This window comes from Cyprinodon tularosa, unplaced genomic scaffold (assembly GCF_016077235.1).
Source record: "Cyprinodon tularosa strain WSP-4 unplaced genomic scaffold, ASM1607723v1 ctg182, whole genome shotgun sequence".
NCBI classification, from domain to species: domain Eukaryota; kingdom Metazoa; phylum Chordata; class Actinopteri; order Cyprinodontiformes; family Cyprinodontidae; genus Cyprinodon; species Cyprinodon tularosa.
In genome coordinates, this window is record NW_024038624.1 from 346,605 (window position 1) to 366,208 (window position 19,604).

The following is a 19,604-nucleotide window of genomic DNA, read 5'->3' on the forward strand; positions in this document are numbered from 1 at the left end:
GTTTGGAGCATTTAGGAAGCTTTCTTCCAGAGTTTTCCTGTACTCGTCAATATCAATCAGACCATCAACCCTTACCTGCATTGAATTGACCAGCACTCAATTCAATGCAGGTAAAATAAATACAGTTTTACTAAATTAAATTCTATTCCATCCAATCCAATTCTTTTACATAGCACCAATTCACAACATTCCATCTGAAGGCTCTTTAGAGAGAAGATTCAATCAGATCATCCATTTTTTTCAAAGGAAAACCAGCTGACTGCATCCACTCATTGACTTTACAGGATTTGCTCCTCCAGGATGATGGCAACAGCAGATATTCCACTGCCATTTTTTATTTGAATAAAAGCATTATCCGTCAGCCACCAGTTGTTGAACGACACCTCGTTCCTTCTATTTAAAGTCTACTTTTACATGGCTTACAGGTAAGGGCAATAAAACAATATAAATGTACATCCAAATAGAAACCTGATCAATATTAAAGGAATAGTACACCCAAAACATGATTAGCCTTCATTTTCTACTCACCCCCCTGCTGAACAACACTCTGGAGTACTTTTTTGATATCTCAAATGCATCTGGAGATCTGGGAGGCTTCTTGCTGTCTGCTGACATTCAAATAATGGAGGTCTATGGTGCCCGAGGCAGAAAGGTCCATAAAAGTCCACAAAAAACGTTTCAATATTCCTCCATACTGCTCGTCCAATGTATTCCAAGTGTCCTGAGTGGGTAGCATCCAGAATTTACTCGAAACGAAGTCATTTAGAATGTTTTTAGAGCATAAACAGTAGTGTATAGGATTTCCTGAAAGCGCGCACCTGCGCGTTCATGACGCTACGGAAACCGGCAGACCAAACCAGATGAAAGTGCGCATTCAGCATCTGCTCTGCCAATAATGCAAGCGTAGAAGAAGAAATGTGCTGTTTACCTGTGCAAAGAAAGAAACAACGAAAGAAAAATGTCTGAGGACTTCAGTGTTGAGGAAGAGCATGAGTTCTTTGCCGAGCTGAATGCGCTGGTTTGGTCTGCCGGCTTCCGTAGCGTCGTGATCGCGCAGGTGCGCGGTTTCAGGAAATCCTATACACTACTGTTTATGCTCTAAAAACATTCTAAATGACTTCGTTTCGAGTAAATTCTGGACGCTACCCACTCAGGACACTTGGAATACATTGGACGAGCAGTATGGAGGAATATTGAAACGTTTTTTGTGGACTTTTATGGACCTTTCTGCCTCGGGCACCATAGACCTCCATTATTTGAATGTCAGCAGACAGCAAGAAGCCTCCCAGATCTCCAGATGCATTTGAGATATCAAAAAAGTACTCCAGAGTGTTGTTCAGCAGGGGGGTGAGTAGAAAATGAAGGCTAATCATGTTTTGGGTGTACTATTCCTTTAATGGAAAATCTGGGGTGACCACATTTAAAGGTTATATTTAAACAGGGTTCAGGCTACAATTTAAATGTAGCATTTTTTTCTACTATTTCAAACAAAAAAACTTATAAATAGTTATCATCTGATATAAAAGGCTTATATATAGTAGCTTTTTTGCCATGTCACATGGTCACATGGCTTTTTTCCAACAATGACTCTCTTCTTGACTCATACTGAGTTATAACACCAAAGTAGGGCACTTTTAAAAGTTGGTTCCCCTGGATTTGATTTGTGTTCCTGACTTCCTTTTAGCATCATCTTTCCTTATACCACCAACAAAACAGAAAAAAATCTGTTCTCTGTCTCCTCTGGCTGCCAGAAATAAATGAAATCTTGGAAGCGACCTATGATGGCTTCCCAGATGTTCTAAATATAAGTTCTTAAGATTTGACAAGTCTTGTTCTTGCACCTTTAAGAAAATAATAAATTTCATAGCCTGCAGCTTTTATTTGGTGCTTTTTTTTTTAAATTCAAGCTCTATTTTCCCAGCCTGTTAGTCTGGCTGGATGACCAAGTTGTGGTGAGTTTGCATAAGAGCTTTTAAAATGCAACACTAGGCAATGAGAGCTACAGTAAGAACATCAGTTGATCCAGCTTTTTAGGCAGCATCTACTTTATTCACAGGAGGTTTAATATTTGTTTAAGTATATATCGTGATGCATCCATCTATCCACCCATCTTCTTTAGCTTATCTGGGGTCGGGTCACAGGGATAGCAGCTTAAGTAGGGAGGCCCAGACGTCCCTCTCCCTAGCCACTTGGGCCAGCTCGCCAGCTCCTCCAGGGGAATCCAAAGGCGCTCCCAGGCCAGCCGAGAAACATATTCCCTCCAGCGTGTCCTGGGTCTCCCCCTGGGCCTCCTCCCGATAGGACGTGCCTGGAACACCTCACCAGGGATACTTCCAGGTGGCATCCTAATCAGAGGCCCGAGCCACCTCAACTTGCTCCTCTCGATGTGGAGGAGCAGCGGTTCTACTCTGAGTCCTCCCTGGATGACTGAGCTCCTCCCCCTATCTCTAAGGGAGAGCCCAGACACACTACGGAGAAAACTCATTTCAGACGCTTGTATCCGGGATCTCGTTCTATCAGTCATGACCCAAAGCTCATGACCATAGATGAGAGTAGGAACGTAGATCGACTGGTAAATCGAGAGCTTTGCTTTTTGGCTCAGCTCTCTCTTCACCACAACAGACCAGTACAGCGGACGCTTCACAGCAGACGCTTCACAGCAGACGCTGCACCAATCCGCCTATCAATCCCCCGCTCCATCTTCCCCTCATTCGTGAACAAGATACTTAAATCCTCCACTAGGGGCAGTACCTCCTCCCTAACCTTGAGAAGTGATGCACTTGGATCTAATTTGTAATTTATTATAAAATATTTTTTGAGTAATGTCAGATTTTATGGATCAAGTTTTTCACTTAATGTTTTGTTCCGATGAATGCTCAGTTTTTTTATGCCTTACCGTACGACTTTGAATCACACGAAGGTTTTAAATAAAATGATTGCTTCAGTTCAACCTGCGAGGCTCTGATGCCTCCACAGAACAGCTGGACTCTTTACTAATCTGGTAACTTCTGAAACCAGCCGGTTAAGATGGTTTCTATTTAGAGGTATCACATTACTACTAATTATTTTCACTCCTCTGTGCTGGCCATTATAGTATAAGCCATTTCATCGAAGCTAAATACAATACATTTAAATTTGAGGTAGTAATAGATCAAATGTAGAAAATTGCAGGGATTGCTTTTATTCTGCAGAACTTTAATCTGATTTAATTGGAAATAATACAGCTGTAGGTGTGCGACCAAGTCCTACTTATGTAAAGGTTTATCAGTGTTATTTTAAATTGTGAACAAAGCATAGGCTCACATTTGATAACTTTTTAATGTCGTACCAAAGGAAACAATACGCAATATTAGCTGAGGGTGTTTAAGACAGCAGGAAAGAACCTGTTACTACTAAAGGGTCTAAAATCATGATGACACCACAAGGACTTACTCTCAATGATGTCACCCAGTCCCTGGGCATACAGCAGGTCTTTCAGGCGAGACACCTCCTCTTTGAGCTCACGCACCAGTCGGTTATTCGGATCCTCATTGATGACGGCGTTACAGCGAATCTGTTTGGCACGGTCGGCATACCTGGGGATAAAAAAAAAATAAACAAACAAAATGAAAAACAAGGAAAACTAGAGAAAACTGACACAGGATGGCGGTAGAGAGCAAACAAACATACTTAGAGGCCCAATGCAACCTTCAGTGTGAATGAGACGTTTGTCCTTCAAAGCCATTTTCATCATCTTAAGCGGTCAGCTTACCTGAGTGTGCTGAGGGTTTCATCGTAGTTGATGTCAGCTGGACTCAGAGCAGCAACCATGGCAGTCCGAGAGTTTCCCCCTAACACAAAGGTTATGAAAAAAAAGATCTCAGAACTTGCTGGAAGCAATTTGACCTAATTTATTTTTAAAAACAGATGTTAAATATACCTAAATTCTCTCTCAGGAGCCAAGTTAACACTGAATCTCTGTAGGGAATAAAGCTTTCCACTTTTTTCTTCTTTTTGTTCTGTGTAACCAAAATAAAAGCTGATTTAAGTCCACCTATTCTCACATTCAACATCTCTTTAGAGTGAGGAAATTAAACCAATTACCTTATTCTGCCCAGAATCCTAAAATAAATTGGGAGAAAAAAATGTTTTGACAACTGAAAATATAGATTGACAAAAAAAAAATACAGCAAACAGAGTGATACTTACCACTTCGGCCAAAGCAGATATGACTTTTCCCAGTGTGGTCAAAGACTTGTTTATATTCGCTCCTTCCTGTGATTTAAGTATAATATGACCTAATTAGCTGGTTTTACATAAGTATACTGTGGACCATGACTTCCCTGAAGCCTTTTCACCTTAAGCCTGGTTCCTTTGGCTCCAGTAGAGTCAGCCCTCTCGCTGCCAGCCAGATCCACCAAGCTTATTTTGCTGACCTAGAGGAGAACATCATGAATATCATCTGCCAACCTAAAAACCTCCAGGCATACAAAATCCTTTCAGACACTGGCTTCATTAAAAAAGCATCTCCTCTGAATGGCTCTGCACTTTCCCTATGACCTTCTAGCCATCATTGATTTCTCCTTAACACCAGGATTTAGCCCCCAGCCATCAATCAGAGTTAGCGTAACCAGAAGCAATAGCCAAGTCCGCTGTGAGAAAAAAGTATTACCTTTTCAGAGGTGTTGTCAGTCTCTGCATCAAAGCGTTTCTGAGTAAATATGATGTTGAAAACTGCGTGTGAGCGACTGCTGGTCTCGTTCATGTTGGTGGCAGCCACAGTCCTACACAGAGAGCACAGTTCAATCAGTTCACACTGCCCTTATTTCTACCAGGAGACTCCAGACTGGGTGTAAAATAGAGATGCACCGATCCCATAATAATATCATCATCAGTCCTGATATTGATTATATTGATATTAAATTTAGATTAAAAAAAAAAAAAAGTACCCCTAAATGTTAATCTGTCTTTGATTTAATAAATATACCCGCCTTACAGCCGTCAGGATGAAATTTACCCTATTAACATGATTTACTGTTTCTATGTTTCCCATTCTGACCTTATATTAATCCTAAATTGACTTTTGGCCGCTTCTGACACCCGAGGGGGGGGTGAATTTAAGTGAATGGTAGAGAGGATGGGGGTGGGCAATTTATATATTCACAATATAATTCACAATAAACTTATAATTAACACAATATTAGAAATTCAAGATGCCTGATATTATCATAATGGGCAATGTTTGTTACTTTATAAACATTTTAGTGTTGGCCCCATAGGTTACAATGGGCAGATATTAACAGCTGATGTTCATTTCCATCTAGCTGCATTTCGCTTGGAATGGGGGAAAGAAATGGTCATGTGAAAGTGATTGTGGCCGTTTAGGAAGCAATGTCTGCACAGCAGATTCAACTAAACAAAACACTTTAAAAGTATCTATACTGGTCCATTTTAGATTTAGCTAAATTACAGAATACTAAAATAAATTTGGAACAGCCCTCTAATGATGTATTTTTGGACTATAAGTCACTGACTCAGAACAAAAGGGCGTTCAAGACCATGAAAACAATAAAACATTTAGGACAAACATGTACTTGCCTGTGGTAAGCAAAGAGAAAAAAACTAAATCTGTAATTCCAATTTTAGCTGGAAGAAGATATATATATAACAGCGTCCAAAAGATAGAAAAAAAGATAATATCAGTAAATATCTGTTATCAGCCATATTTGCAACCTAAAGTTTGGGTATTGAGCCAGATTATTATATCAGTGCATTTCTACTAGAATTCACCGAAGACATGTACTATATAGTCAATTAATCCTGAAACAAATATTTTGAACCCAGCCGATTAGGTTAATCACCTGGCCTTGTTGCCGGAGTCCATTAGATCCTGGATGTCATTGTATGAAGTTACAGCCAGTTTGGACAAGTCCTCAACATAGGGACCCATCAGAGGATGTTCTCTAACGCGGAGGTTCCCTTTGTTTTTAGGGTTCAACAGGTCCCGCACACGCTCACAGTAGATCTCCATGTAGCTAACCTGTTCAAAACACACATTTAGTTTGGACCTGCTGGCAACTTTGAGAATATAGGCCTTTACCAGCAGCCTCTTACCTCTACAGAGTAGGACAGGCTGTTGTCTGTATTATCATTGATCTTTGTGAAAAGATCTTCACAAAGCTAGAAGGAGAAAATAAATAAAGTTAATACTGAAAAAAGCAGCATGTAACTCCAGTTAAAAACCTTCACGGGTAACAATACCAGTGGAATGATTCCTTGCTGATCCTTGACGTCCTGCTTTCCCATCATTGTGTAGGATTTGCCCGCACCCGTCTGGCCATATGCAAAGATGCAGACGTTGTATCCTTCAAAGGCATGAAGCAACATCTCCTCTCCAATGTCTTGGTACACACGCATCTGGGAGGCATAATTGACATCCTCGGGCTGTGGATAGAGATCAATATGTCGTAAACCTGACAACACAACATGGAACAAGTCGCTCTAATGTAAATGTGTGTCCTCCTAGTGATGCATGGGGGCAGAATGAGTTACCGTTGTGTGCGACCAGTAGGAGTAATCAAAGTTGAAGCTCTTGTTGTCTTTGGCCTGCTTAGGGTTGATGATGGCTGAAAGACAGAATGAGAAACAGGGGTCAGATGGAGGGTGGGTGCTGAGTGAGTAAAACTGTATCTGTCCTGAGTCTGTCACATTATGTTAACAAAGCCTCTGTCCCGTCTCCTTTAATATGGTCACTAGAGCTGAAATAATCATTGTTTTAACCAAAATGAATCTATTAAAAGTTTAAATTTGGCAAATTAATTTGTTATCTGGAATATAGACTCTAAAATGTACCATTTGCTAAAATAATGACCCATTTAGTGCAGTAATTCAGCCAAAACTGCACAAAAAAGTTTTCCCGTTTTTTTTATTTAAAATGAAAGCTCCTGTTTGTCTGTAAATATGCTCTTTCCACAACACCTCAGCAGGAGCAGCTTGAAACTTCTTCCGATTTTGCAAACATTAAAAATCTTCTATTAGCACCATTTTCTACATAATTATCAATCCATTATTTCAATCCATATTTTTAAAGATTTGCCTTTTATAAATATATTTAAACTGTGCAATGAATCTGGATAGATTGGATTAGAAATACTTCCACACTAGATTTTCTTAGATTAAGCAAAATAATTATCCATAGAGGAATTGATTACTAAAATAATCAATATATACTGTCCTGATATTTAAAAATGGTGCTTCAACTAATCAAATCCCTTAAATTAAAGCATTGAATTGGCAACTCTGGACGTCCACATGGAAATATTTCCTGAGATTTAAGGGTTAGAATTGTTTGAAATACATTAAAACTTTTTCTTTAAGGTAAATTAAATACTCTTGAGATAAATAAAAGTTAATTCAAGTTCAAGTTAATTTTAGGCTCCACGTAGGCTTTGGTTTTTTCAAGCTTCCTGGTCACTTGTACAGGAAGACAGGTTGTGTCAGGCTGTTTGAAGGGGTGGCCTATAAGATGCCGGTTTAGAAATTAAGACAAGGCAGCTCAGCCAACCTCCAGCCTAATACATCCCACAATGTTTTGTTGTCTGCTATTTCGAGGGTAACGCAATTAATTATTCTCAGGTGTGAGGCCTATTACCTCTCGAAGTAATAGGCTGTTATCTTTTCCACCTTTTCCATGGCAACATGTCTCAATCGAGTTGTGATGAATATCTTACCTAATTCAAAGGCCAATTCGGAAGGTTAAGTACGAAACACTGGCCATTTCTCAATTCACAAGAACGTACTTGTGTTCTCGCCAAGTACATTCTTCAGACGAACACACGAAAGTATGGCCTCATGGAGAACGGGAGCATGCAGCATAAATATTGGTCAATTGGAACAGAAGTGTACTTATGACGTCATCACATGCTCAGCTCGTCTGGAGCTGTATTTCACCTCCTGTTATTTATAGTCTCTAGATAATAATAAATTCTTACTTTTTTCATTTAGTAGGGGAACAATAAATGTTGAGTCCACTGGGTTGCATCTCGGATATCTAATATAAAATGACCAATATCTGGTCCAGGTAATTAGTCAATATTAGAGCTGATCCAGGTATCATGTTCATGTTCATGCATCTCTACTGAAAGCTACATATACTTTTCCAAGACGTCTGCAGAAGCAGTCGTCACTTCTGAGTACTTGAATTTAAACCTTGGTTGCCATGGAAGTTATTTAAAAAACTGAATTTAAGGATCTAGAGGGGGTGGCAATATATGTACCCATATTTATCCTTTCTTGTTACAGCAATCTAATCAGACATCAAGTATACACAAAAAAACAGTGAATTTGCTTACAAATTTTAAGATTAGATCACCATAGAATATAGTAGGAATTAAAGCTTAAAGCAGAGGAACTATCCTCATGTTTTCTAGGCTTCACAGTATTAGAAAAAGATTAAGTTGTGATGCTTTTAAATGTTTTGAGGATAGTGCCTGTGATTACTCCATGTTCTCCAGCCGGTCCGGGTACATTCTAGCCTCTAAGCTACCATTGTACCGTCCTCCCTTCAAGCTGAATTCAGTTCAATTATTCAAGTCATTTAATGTACAACGGCCTTCCCCAAAGTATTGGACACAGCGTGATTCTTATTTCTGTTCTTTCTACTGTATTGTCCACCATACTTTGTAAAAATTCTTTCTCTACAGATCACTCCCTGAGGCTATTTTATTGCAAAGCAGCATGCCTGTTTAATTAAAATACAATCAAACTCTAAAATTATACTCAAGATAAAAAGCTATTTTGTATAAACCAAGTTATTTTGACTCATTTTAGAGAAGCTAAACCCCAGCCCGGCAGGTTCAGGCTCAGGTTCCTCTTCCTGCCGATGAATAATGCTCAGCTGTCCTTAAGGTTGGTTTTCGTTTGTTTGGCATCTAAAAAAAAGTGTCATTGTTAATGTGGTGTCTAGTTGCGTGGATTTAATGTCTTCCTTGGAGGACGCTCTTCCTGGGTTACAGTTCTTCCTTTAACACCATTATTTTAGACATTCTCATCTTCAAGGCACTTTAACTATAGATTTTTCTCCCCACATGCAACTGGATTAAAATCTTTCTGGCGGTCCGGAAATAAAAGATCATCCTCTATAGTACCTTACAAACAGCAAATAAGTATATTTGTAACAGTGTGGCATATGTGATCTATATGTGGAGAAGATGCAGGCATAGGACAAAGAGAAGAGAGAGGACCTTCTCCTTTATGAACAACTTTAAATGGAAGGAAAAATACTGAAAATACTTTAAACACTAAGACTTATAAACTAAGATGATTTAGAGCCTCAAAGTCCACAGAGTGACTTCTAGGTGAGGAGCTGAGTTTGATGAAACCTGAAGTCGTCAGAGGTTGTATCCATCTGCAGCAGCACTTTACGCAAGGCTTGTTGTGATGCGTCATTATGCTGATCTAGCTATGGATTTTTATCAGTGTGTTTCTGTTCCCTTCTCCTCTGTACTGTTACAGCTTATGACCTTTTTCTTCATCATTCACAGCAGCAGCGATCCCTGACCTGATCAGAGGTTGTTTTTCCTCCGTGTTACTTAGCTGCACAGGGAGCCTCAAAGCACTCGTTTTCTGTGAGCAGATGCTTTGTTTTTGGTTTGGATAAACTTATATAGACTCCATTCTGCTCTAAGGGTGAAGCCTATAGCCCAACCCCTTAAAGTTCTGGGCCTCACAGGTTTCTATGGTAATTTGAAAGATGATTCTCTTGTACCAGTGGTCAGAGAAACTGTTGTGGGTTAATCAGCAGGTGTTTGTGGAATAAAATGTAGTTTTTGCTACACTGCACTAAGGATGGACGTAGAGCAAAAAAAAGCATGATTTTAGACTCTAAAGAGCTTTTTAAAAATGGAATTAGAAAAAGGGAGGTAAGGCTAGACATCCAGATGTGTTTAACACGGCAAAAACACTCTTATCCTGGCCACAAAAAGTTTTCCTTGCATACGATTAGTATTAAGTGGGAACAAACCAATATTTTGTGCATGCAACTTAGTATTTCGTGGGAACAAGTAGGTATTTGGTGCGCACCTTATATTTTTTTCATGTTATATTTTCCATTGCATTTTTTTCATATTGAGTTTTACAGACCACATTCTCTTTGTCTAAAGCCCATTAGAAATGCTCACTCTAGATGTACAAATGGACCAATTAAAATGTTGTCTCTAACATCCATGCAGTGCAATAGAAATGAAATTGGAAAATCATGCAATTTGTAAAAATAAATGTGAAAGACAACCTTTAATGTTCCTTGTATCCCTCAATAACGTGACAATAAAATCTGTTCTATTCTATTCAAAGGTACTATCAGTCATTTCATCTGCCATCTTTTCACTCAAACACCTATATATATATATAAAGATATAGATCTATCTATATTTATATATATATATATATATTGCTGTATTAATTTTGCATACAGAACACACAGTTATGCATCTGTTGAAATTTAAGGGGTTAAAAATGATGATGATTTAAACTGGGATATCGCATCCAAACACAACCCACTGACTTTTTCCCTGATTTCCCGAGGTACATGAATGCATCTGTCCCCTTAACAAACCAAAGGGTGAGAACCACCTGAGGGTTTTGTAATAAAAAGAGGTGCAAATCACCAGATTTATCAGGGTACAATAACACTGCGGTTAGTTTGAAAGAAGATACAAAGGTTGCCGACACCACAAAGTCTGTCATGATACAATTTCAGTTTAGTTCACATGTCCACGATTGATATAATGCTATATCGTCTTGCAATTAAACTTGATTATTTAGCATAAATAAATAAAAAAGATATGATTTGACAATTACTTTTCTAAGATCATAAAGGCATCATCAGACATTTCAAATGAAAGCAGCATTTTTCTAGTTATGAAAAATGTTAGATCACCTACTAACTATTATCATTTTGCTGACTATTTTTATGCATCAATATAATTGGATCTTTTAATTGATGCATCAGTGTCAATGGTTACACTCCTATCAGGTTGATCAATGAATGAGTAGGTTTGAAAATGAAGGATTCTTTACTTTAAAGCTGCATTTACTGTACTAAATCACAATTAAATCTCTCAATGATCTATGACTGATTTTAACAACAGTTTAACATTCAAGGTAACTGTTTTCCTTTAAATCTGGAAAACGAGGGCAATCAATAAGATCCACTCTTAGTTATGGAGCTTTTTTCACAGCAGTTTGAATGCAGCATAAATTCCGTGGAGTTAAACTAACTCACAGTCCAATATTTATTTATTTTGTATTAGTAGTACTGCACCTATTGGTTGGCCTAACCAAGGGGAGTATGCAGGATGTAATTTAATAAAGTGATGCCAGGAAGGAAAATACTTCCTCTGAGCTCCCAGAGCAGAAGATCACTTTCTCTACTAATGTAGATATGGTCAATAACAAAGGAGGGTCCAGGGGCTAAGTCCATTCTCCAGAACTCACCCTATGATTCATTCTACAAAGATAACCTATTTCCAAGCTAGGAAATATAGGCTAGTGTGGCATGCTAAGGTTTCACATTTCAGCTCCACTCTTTACTATAACAAAGATGTTGGTGAACAACAAACCTCAATAATTCTAACATCAGTAATTCAGAAGTTATTTTAATATATATATATATATATATATATATATATATATATATATATATATATATATACACTATATTGCCAAAAGTATTTGCTCACCTGCCTTGACTCACATATGAGCTTAAGTGACATCCCGTTCCTAATCCATAGGGTTCAATATGACGTCGGTCCACCCTTTGCAGCTAGAACAGCTTCAACTCTTCTGGGAAGGCTGTCCACAAGGTTTAGGAGTGTGTTTATGGGAATTTTTGACCATTCTTCCAGAAGCGCATTTGTGAGGTCGCACACTGATGTTGGACGAGAAGGCCTGGCTCTCAGTCTCCGCTCTAATTCATCCCAAAGGTGTTCTAACGGGTTGAGGTCAGGACTCTGTGCAGGCCAGTCAAGTTCATCCACACCAGACTCTGTCATCCATGTCTTTATGGACCTTGCTTTGTGCACTGGTGCACAGTCATGTTGGAAGAGGAAGGGGCCAGCTCCAAACTGTTCCCACAAAGTTGGGAGCATGGAATTGTCCAAAATGTCTTGGTATGCTGAAGCATTCAGAGTTCCTTTCACTGGAACTAAGGGGCCAAGCCCAGCTCCTGAAAAACAACCCCACACCATAATCCCCCCTCCACCAAACTTTACACTTGGCACAATGCAGTCAGACAAGTACCGTTCTCCTGGCAACCGCCAAACCCAGACCCGTCCATCAGATTGCCAGATGGAGAAGCGCGATTCGTCACTCCAGAGAACGCGTCTCCACTGCTCTAGAGTCCAGTGGCGGCGTGCTTTACACCACCGCATCCGACGCTTTGCATTGCACTTGGTGATGTATGGCTTGGATGCAGCTGCTCGACCATGGAAACCCATTCCATGAAGCTCTCTGCGCACTGTTCTTGAGCTAATCTGAAGGCCACATGAAGTTTGGAGGTCTGTAGTGATTGACTCTGCAGAAAGTTGGCGACCTCTTCGCACTATGCGCGTCAGCATCCGCTGACCCCGCTCCGTCAGTTTACGTGGCCTACCACTTCGTGGCTGAGTTGCTGTCGTTCCCAAACACTTCCATTTTCTTATAATACAGCTGACAGTTGACTGTGGAATATTTAGGAGCGAGGAAATTTCACGACTGGATTTGTTGCACAGGTGGCATCCTATCACAGTTCCACGCTGGAATTCACTGAGCTCCTGAGAGCGACCCATTCTTTCACAAATGTTTGTAAAAACAGTCTGCATGCCTAGGTGCTTGAATTTATACACCTGTGGCCATGGAAGTGATTGGAACACCTGATTCCAATAATTTGGATGGGTGAGCAAATACTTTTGGCAATATAGTGTATATATATATATGCCACCATTATTGTGTTAATGTTTGTTTTGTTGCAATAAAACTTAGCTACTTAAACTGCATACAACTTGTTGCATCAGGTTTGTTTTAACATTTATATTCTATCTAACAGATAAAGCACTATATGCCTACATAAGGTTTACAATCACATAATCCCGTTATAGGAGCTCACTCTGTTTAACAATAACCTCCTTCTGTAGATGATTCAGATCTTCCCTAATAAATAACAAAAACTAAAACACATCGTGATCATCCAAGCATCCAGGATGAATCTCAGTAGTAAAAATATTCTCCTGACGCTGACTAATCCTGAACTTTGCTTTGATTTAAAGAAAATGAGCCCCTTGGCCCTTTAAAGATGGAAGCGGAAGCATTTTGCTCTCAGATAAGATAATGACTTTAGAGTGGCTGTGATCTGGGGGATATATGAAGGTTACCGAGAAACACAGAGACTGACCTATTCCAAATGCACTTAGTTAATCTGTAATCTAATCTCAATCAGGGAACAGACTATAGTTTTTTTTATCATGCAAGTCACAACAACACCCATCTTTGACATGTTCTGTTATACCACCTTTCGTCCTGAACAGTTTTAACCTCTCAGGCGACCCATTTTAAAGCGTTTACAGCTAATAATTCGGTAGCATAAAAATTATAACTGTGACATTTTTACCAATATAGACATGTTAGGCATCATTAAAAAGCTTAGATTCCCCACAATTCAACCAACAAGTTCACTTCATGGAAACAGCGAGCATCAAAACACAATTAACACAGATATTGCTGCAGCATGTCAAAATGTAAACATGACAAAGTAGCTATGACAACATACATTTGAAGGTGACCAGAAGCCGTTTTATAAATCCATTCTTCAGGTGTTTGTATTCCATTTGTCCATAAGGGTCCACGGATTAAAAGTAATCCGGAATATTCATAATATAAATATTTGATGATGTGAAAATGGCCACATAACGTCCGGTTTTTGAAACCGAAAAGTTAGCTGGTCATAGCTAATGCTTAGCATCTTGCTAATATTTACTTCCTTAAACTTATTTCCTCAGTTGTTTGCCAGCGATGTTTGGTATGGTTCTTCACATCGTCTGCTTAACTGAGAGACAAAAATGTCCGCATCTTATTTTTGACTGGATTTGCGTCAGGGACAGTAGCTAAAGCCTCAAAAGCGCTCCTTGCCTGTCAGCCAAAGATTCACTGAGTAGAGCAATAGTACACCGCATAGAGTCCTGCTGTTATTGGTTAAGACCATGTGGGCTGTTTGGCTTTGTGGCCAATAAAATAAGATTTCAAACAAGGCTAGACATTGCTGGGTTATATAAAGCAGAGCCGTGTTCCCGGCTTGAGTGTTCCCGGCTCGAGTGTTCCCGGCTTGAACAATTTTGTCAAATATATTTCAATAGATGATATAAGCATTGATTCCCCATGAGCCCTAATGTAGCTTAAATGTAAAACATATTTATAGGCAAACATTCATTTTATTGATATAGTTGTATACAACTATGAAACCTCCAGCCACTAGTTGGCAGCACACCACCTAAGAGCCTATTAGTTTACTGTTCCAGCCACAGCAGAGCACTACAATCTCGTAGAGTTCTTCAGAGCTATATTATAATAAAAATCAAAATATATTGTCTTTGCTATTACAATTACAGTTGCAATTACATTTTGAAATAAATCGTATCGTTACACATGTATCATGATACATAGAGTATTGCCAACCATTTCCAATTCACACCCCTGTATTTAATTAGAACTGAAAGCTTATTAAACATCAACAAGGATATGGGCTAATTTTGGGCTAAACTCAGGATAAGCTACTTTCATGAAATAGATATTGTGCTATCAAATTGTGGTGACTTTCTGAATTTTTAATGGCCCTTCACTTCCCAGATTCAGGTTTTCTTTTAGAGATTCTGTCTTTTGCAGGATGGTGTGATATAAACAACTTTACCTCCAAACACCTATAGAATTGGGGGAAAACAGACAGGGTATCTTTTCTCTGTTTAATTGATACAATGCATAAAAGAACTAGTTACAAGAAGCCAAACTATTCCTGATAAAGTTTATTAATAGCTTATAATGTGGCTTTACTAGTTGTCCTCACCGGAGGGCATCGGCAAGACTTAACAGTACAGATGATTCAGCTCTCTTTATTTCTTGATTGCTATGTGTGGTTCTTTACAGAAGAATAAAGATAAAAAGAAAAAATATCAGCCCTAATATTCAGTAACCATTAAGCAAAGTAATAACACAAGTTAGAAAAACCTTGAAAACCATGATGTCTGATTCACACCTGTAAACGAGTTAAACTCAACAATAAGAGAAATGGCGTGCTCTCAACCAAAAAACTAACATTTGAAGCGGTCCTAACCCTTCATTACACAAATATGAGACAGGCCGCGCTAAACCAGGGAAAAAAACACTATAGAAAAAAAGAAAGAGAACAATAAAAAGATACAACCAACTGAATGGTTGTACTCTGCAAAAAACATTACAGAGAAAATTAGCTTTGAAGATTCTCTAAAATCCCTCTGGAGTCAGCTGGCTGGTAATAAAAGCTGTTCATTTAAATACCTATGGCTACCTTTCCCCGCCTAGCAGTGCACTGAATTACAATATTTAGTTACATCTCTGCATTTCATAAACAAACATCTTTCAGATGTCCAAAAATAATTACAAAACAAACTTTAAACAGTTTAAACAGGTGAAAACCTGAAATCTAAGACTTGCAAAAAATGTTAACTGTTTAATTTTTTTAATCAGTGTAGATTTTTGGTGTCTGCAAGGTGTGACTGGGACATGGTCTAAAATTAACATATTAATATATTTTTTGAAAAATAAATTTTGGCAATCGATCATAAAATAGGAGGGACAATATACTGAAATATAGCAGTTAAAATAGGTGTTAATCTACATGAGCAATCCATGATGCAGTCACTTGATATATATAAATCATGCTTACTTCAATGCAAACAGCTCATTGACTAACATGCAATTCAAAAGCCTAGGTTAAGCCAAAGAAAGTCACTATATAAATGAGCTGCTGGTTACCCCCTCCTGATATGCTGATGCAGCCAGGAGAGAATAAACATTGAAAACATGCTAAATTTGTAGTTTGTCTTCATATTGCAAGGTTATTAATCAAATACAGCCCTTTTTAGTGAACCATTTTTAAAATCCATATGCAGTACAGTAAATGTTCAGTTTCCCATTGGAGCGAAATGATTACTAGCAAAAGTAGAATAGAAACGAATTTTGCTGGCATGCCCTCCACTTGCTGTTGCCGCCACCCTGTGAAGTAGTGCTGATAATGTAAATTCTCTAATTGATTATAATTCTTGTGTATTTTGCTGTGCAGTTTGCAGCTGAGCAGAGTGGATGTTATTAAAATTCTGGATTTAAAGGTATTTGGTGGTGAGCCATTACCCTTAAAGCTTTTTGCATATCTGCAAGAATGTATTTTTGTTCTGGAGATGGCAAGAACAAGAAAGTTGTTAGGGCTTTTTTTTTGCCTCAGAGTGTTCAAACTTTACAAAAAGCTTAGCTTCTTATAAAAAATCCCATCCACTAATACAATCCACTGTACTCATGTTACCTTTTTTGTTGAAATTTCTGTTTAAGAATAAAAAGTAACAGTATATAAATGTCATAAATGGCATTATTATAAGTTCAGTGTTTGTTAAAGTTTTGTATAAAGCAAACAGTTATATGATGTTATGTATGGCAAATTTGGGGGAAAAACTTTTACTCAGGGTCATTGTGACATGAGAAGCTCATTCTGGCTCAGACTTTTAAAAAGTTAGAAAGAAATAAGGCTATACTTTCCCCCCTTCCAAGCTAAGTGCAGCTTGTTTATATATTTCTTTATATCTTTTTTAAATAACGGCAACATGTCACGTAGAAAGGGTTGGATAAACACTGTTTCAAAATCAGAAGAGATGTGGAACTCACTCCTTTACTTAGTGACCAACTAATGTGTACCATGAGCTCAGCTCATTAATGTTAGCTGAGCCACACCTAGCTGAGGCTAACACTTTGTCAGAGCAGCGCTTTCAGACCCCAGATTCTAAACATCACAGCAGCAGAATTAGCCTAAAATAGTTAAAGCTACAGTGTGTAATAATTACAGGCATATAAAGTCAGAAATTTAATATATTATACATAACTATGTTATTTATCATCACCTATGAGCTCAGCCTTTTAACCATAATATTTGCGCTGCCTTAGAATTCGTTATTTATAATTACATAGGAGCGGGTCTCGCAGCCATGGAGGCTGACATCTTTGCGCTACGGCAAGCGCAGAGGCAACAAACTAGCGATTGCGAGATCTCCCATGACGCTCAAAAATAACTACGGCAAGTTGAGAGAGATGAACTGAGACGGTACTGAACAGTAGATGGCAGTATTATGCCTGAGAAGCGTTTAGTCTGCCTGAAACCAAAGAAGAAGAAGAAGCAGGTATACTGCGCATCAGTAACAAGAAAGGTGAACAAAGGCGGCAGGCGTGAGTGACTTTGCAAACTGTTTGGCACTGTGTGGCCAAACATCAGACGAATGGAGGATCATGCCTACTCTGTATCACAACGAAAAGCGGCGGACACCGAACCCCCGTCATCTAAGAAGCGGAAACACGACGAGAATAAACGCAAGCGTGACAAGAAACGACAAAAAACACGGATCAACATTGGCACGGCATTTACACGATGGAAGTCACTGATGGAGGAAAAAGGTTTTCAAAGTGACGCTCAAGTTGCCAGTTTTCTCTTGGACAGGTAATTAATCCTATACACACAATTGTCTAATATCACTGCAGTTTTTGGAGTACAGGATGCTCAGACCTGTCTAAAACAATAACATGCTGCGGCGTGATGATGCTGTTCCTCTCCAGTATACTTATTCAGCAACGTCCCTGACGTTTCATAGGTAATGATTCAGTAATTTTCTGTAAAACAATTTTCTGGATATATACCTCGGTTACTTCTCTCCGGCTCCTTTGGAGATCTTCAAGCGTTTCCTCCTCTGCTCTCACCCCGCTGGCACCCCTCTCTCGCCTGGCCCTAGCTGCACGGCCTCCCTGCCTTCGCCCTCGTCCTCTCCCTCTTCCTCGCCTTGTAACCCCCGTGCCACCAAAATGACTTGGACTCTGTAAACGGGGAATATATATTCTTCCAGCGAACACAATCTCGCTGTTAAACTAATGACTACAATTAGTAGTCTGTTTATATCACCATGCAAAGCAGCTCACCAAAACGTCACAACGATGTAGAAAAAATAACGGGTATATTTATTATCTTAAGTCTACATGAAATCTATACCCTACTCAGACTAATGAAATACTATCTGTAAAATTATCTATGTAAACAAACCTCATCACTTGAGAGGGTAGGTGATGCGGACGTCGTGGAAGAAATTTTGTCCCGTAACGCTCGCCGTACTGTTGGGGGGGAGAAGCGGTGGGGGGGAGATGTTCATGTTGCTGCGGTCTGCAGTCTGACCGCTAGATGTCGCTGAAAATTACACACTGTAGCTTTAAGTGACCCTAGATTTAAGGAATTGGCTCTACATCTCACAGTACAGTAACCAAATTTGGCACTTTATGAAAATATTTACAATATTACGGGGCAGAAATTAAGTGTCCAGATTCATCCATAAACTCTGGCCGTGGTAAGGCCTACATAACATTAGCCAATCCACTTTGCCTACTGTCAAAAGTGGATTGCCTACTTGTTTGTCAATCAAACATATTGTGTACGTGCCACTATGATGTTATTTACGTAGGCTCCAAGCTTAACAGCAGGAGCAGCAAAAACGCGCGTGCTGCTTTATTTTAGATGCTTGTATAAACTTAGTTCCGATGCGCGGCTGAAGCAGCTTTGCTGCTCTGGCTGCGCGATCGATAGTGGATCTGATGAACGTGGGGTAGAGCTACCTTATTCTTTCTTTGCCTGTAACAATGCCAGCTATATTTCCTGTGATCAGTTGGTAAAAAGTAGTTTTTATATGTTTTTAAGTGAGAAAGCCCACCTGAAAACATAATCTGTTCAGTAAATTCAGTCAGATTATGATCCTGCCTTCAAATATTATTTCTCTGTCGGAGCTGCTCAGACCCCGTACATCATCCGTCCAACAGCAACCTCTGGCTCGGTCGCCTCTTCACAGTTTTCCACTACTGCTTGCGCCGGCTGGAAGGTGTTTTTCATGTACGTAATCCAAACTGCAGGCACCAGAATAATAAAAGCAAACATAATTTTCTAGCAGGTTTCAACATTTTAAGTTAATTTGGCGTTAATAAACTGTTTCAGTGGAGTGATCATAGTGATCTGCATCAGCAGTGCTGTCTCTGTCTCCCTGCCAGCTCCCAACCAATCAGTTCATGTGACGCGTCAAGCAGCAAAAGTTACATTTTTCCAACTCTAGCATCTGCTGCTTTCGCAGCGTGCTTCAGATGCTCGTGAGGCGCCTGTGAGGCGCTACTTCAACCATTGACTTTGCATGTAAACTATTTGTCACTCTTTTGTGTAAACTGGAGCATCAATGTCTGAAAAGAATCCTGACAACTAAAAGACAGCTCACTGGCTGATTTCTTAATAAGGGTTCAAAAAGTGCGCAAATAATATTTATTTTAGTAGTTATTCATGA

General features: G+C 39.1%; 1 protein-coding gene across 20 annotated transcripts in view; it reads right to left on the minus strand.

Moving 5' to 3' along the window:
- kif1aa (kinesin family member 1Aa) overlaps positions 1 to 19,604 on the minus strand; it is a 73,609-nt gene that overhangs the window by 44,097 nt on the left and 9,908 nt on the right. For all 20 annotated transcript variants that reach the window (XM_038282373.1, XM_038282376.1, XM_038282377.1 and 17 more), the window contains exons 3-13: positions 6,532 to 6,605; positions 6,241 to 6,423; positions 6,094 to 6,159; positions 5,841 to 6,019; positions 4,652 to 4,763; positions 4,338 to 4,415; positions 4,189 to 4,254; positions 4,084 to 4,101; positions 3,920 to 3,998; positions 3,752 to 3,830; positions 3,433 to 3,575 (exon numbers count right to left, since the gene is read on the minus strand). In XM_038282373.1, coding sequence (XP_038138301.1) covers positions 3,433 to 3,575; positions 3,752 to 3,830; positions 3,920 to 3,998; positions 4,084 to 4,101; positions 4,189 to 4,254; positions 4,338 to 4,415; positions 4,652 to 4,763; positions 5,841 to 6,019; positions 6,094 to 6,159; positions 6,241 to 6,423; positions 6,532 to 6,605 — 1,077 coding nt within the window. The remainder of the gene's footprint in view (positions 1 to 3,432; positions 3,576 to 3,751; positions 3,831 to 3,919; positions 3,999 to 4,083; positions 4,102 to 4,188; positions 4,255 to 4,337; positions 4,416 to 4,651; positions 4,764 to 5,840; positions 6,020 to 6,093; positions 6,160 to 6,240; positions 6,424 to 6,531; positions 6,606 to 19,604) is intronic.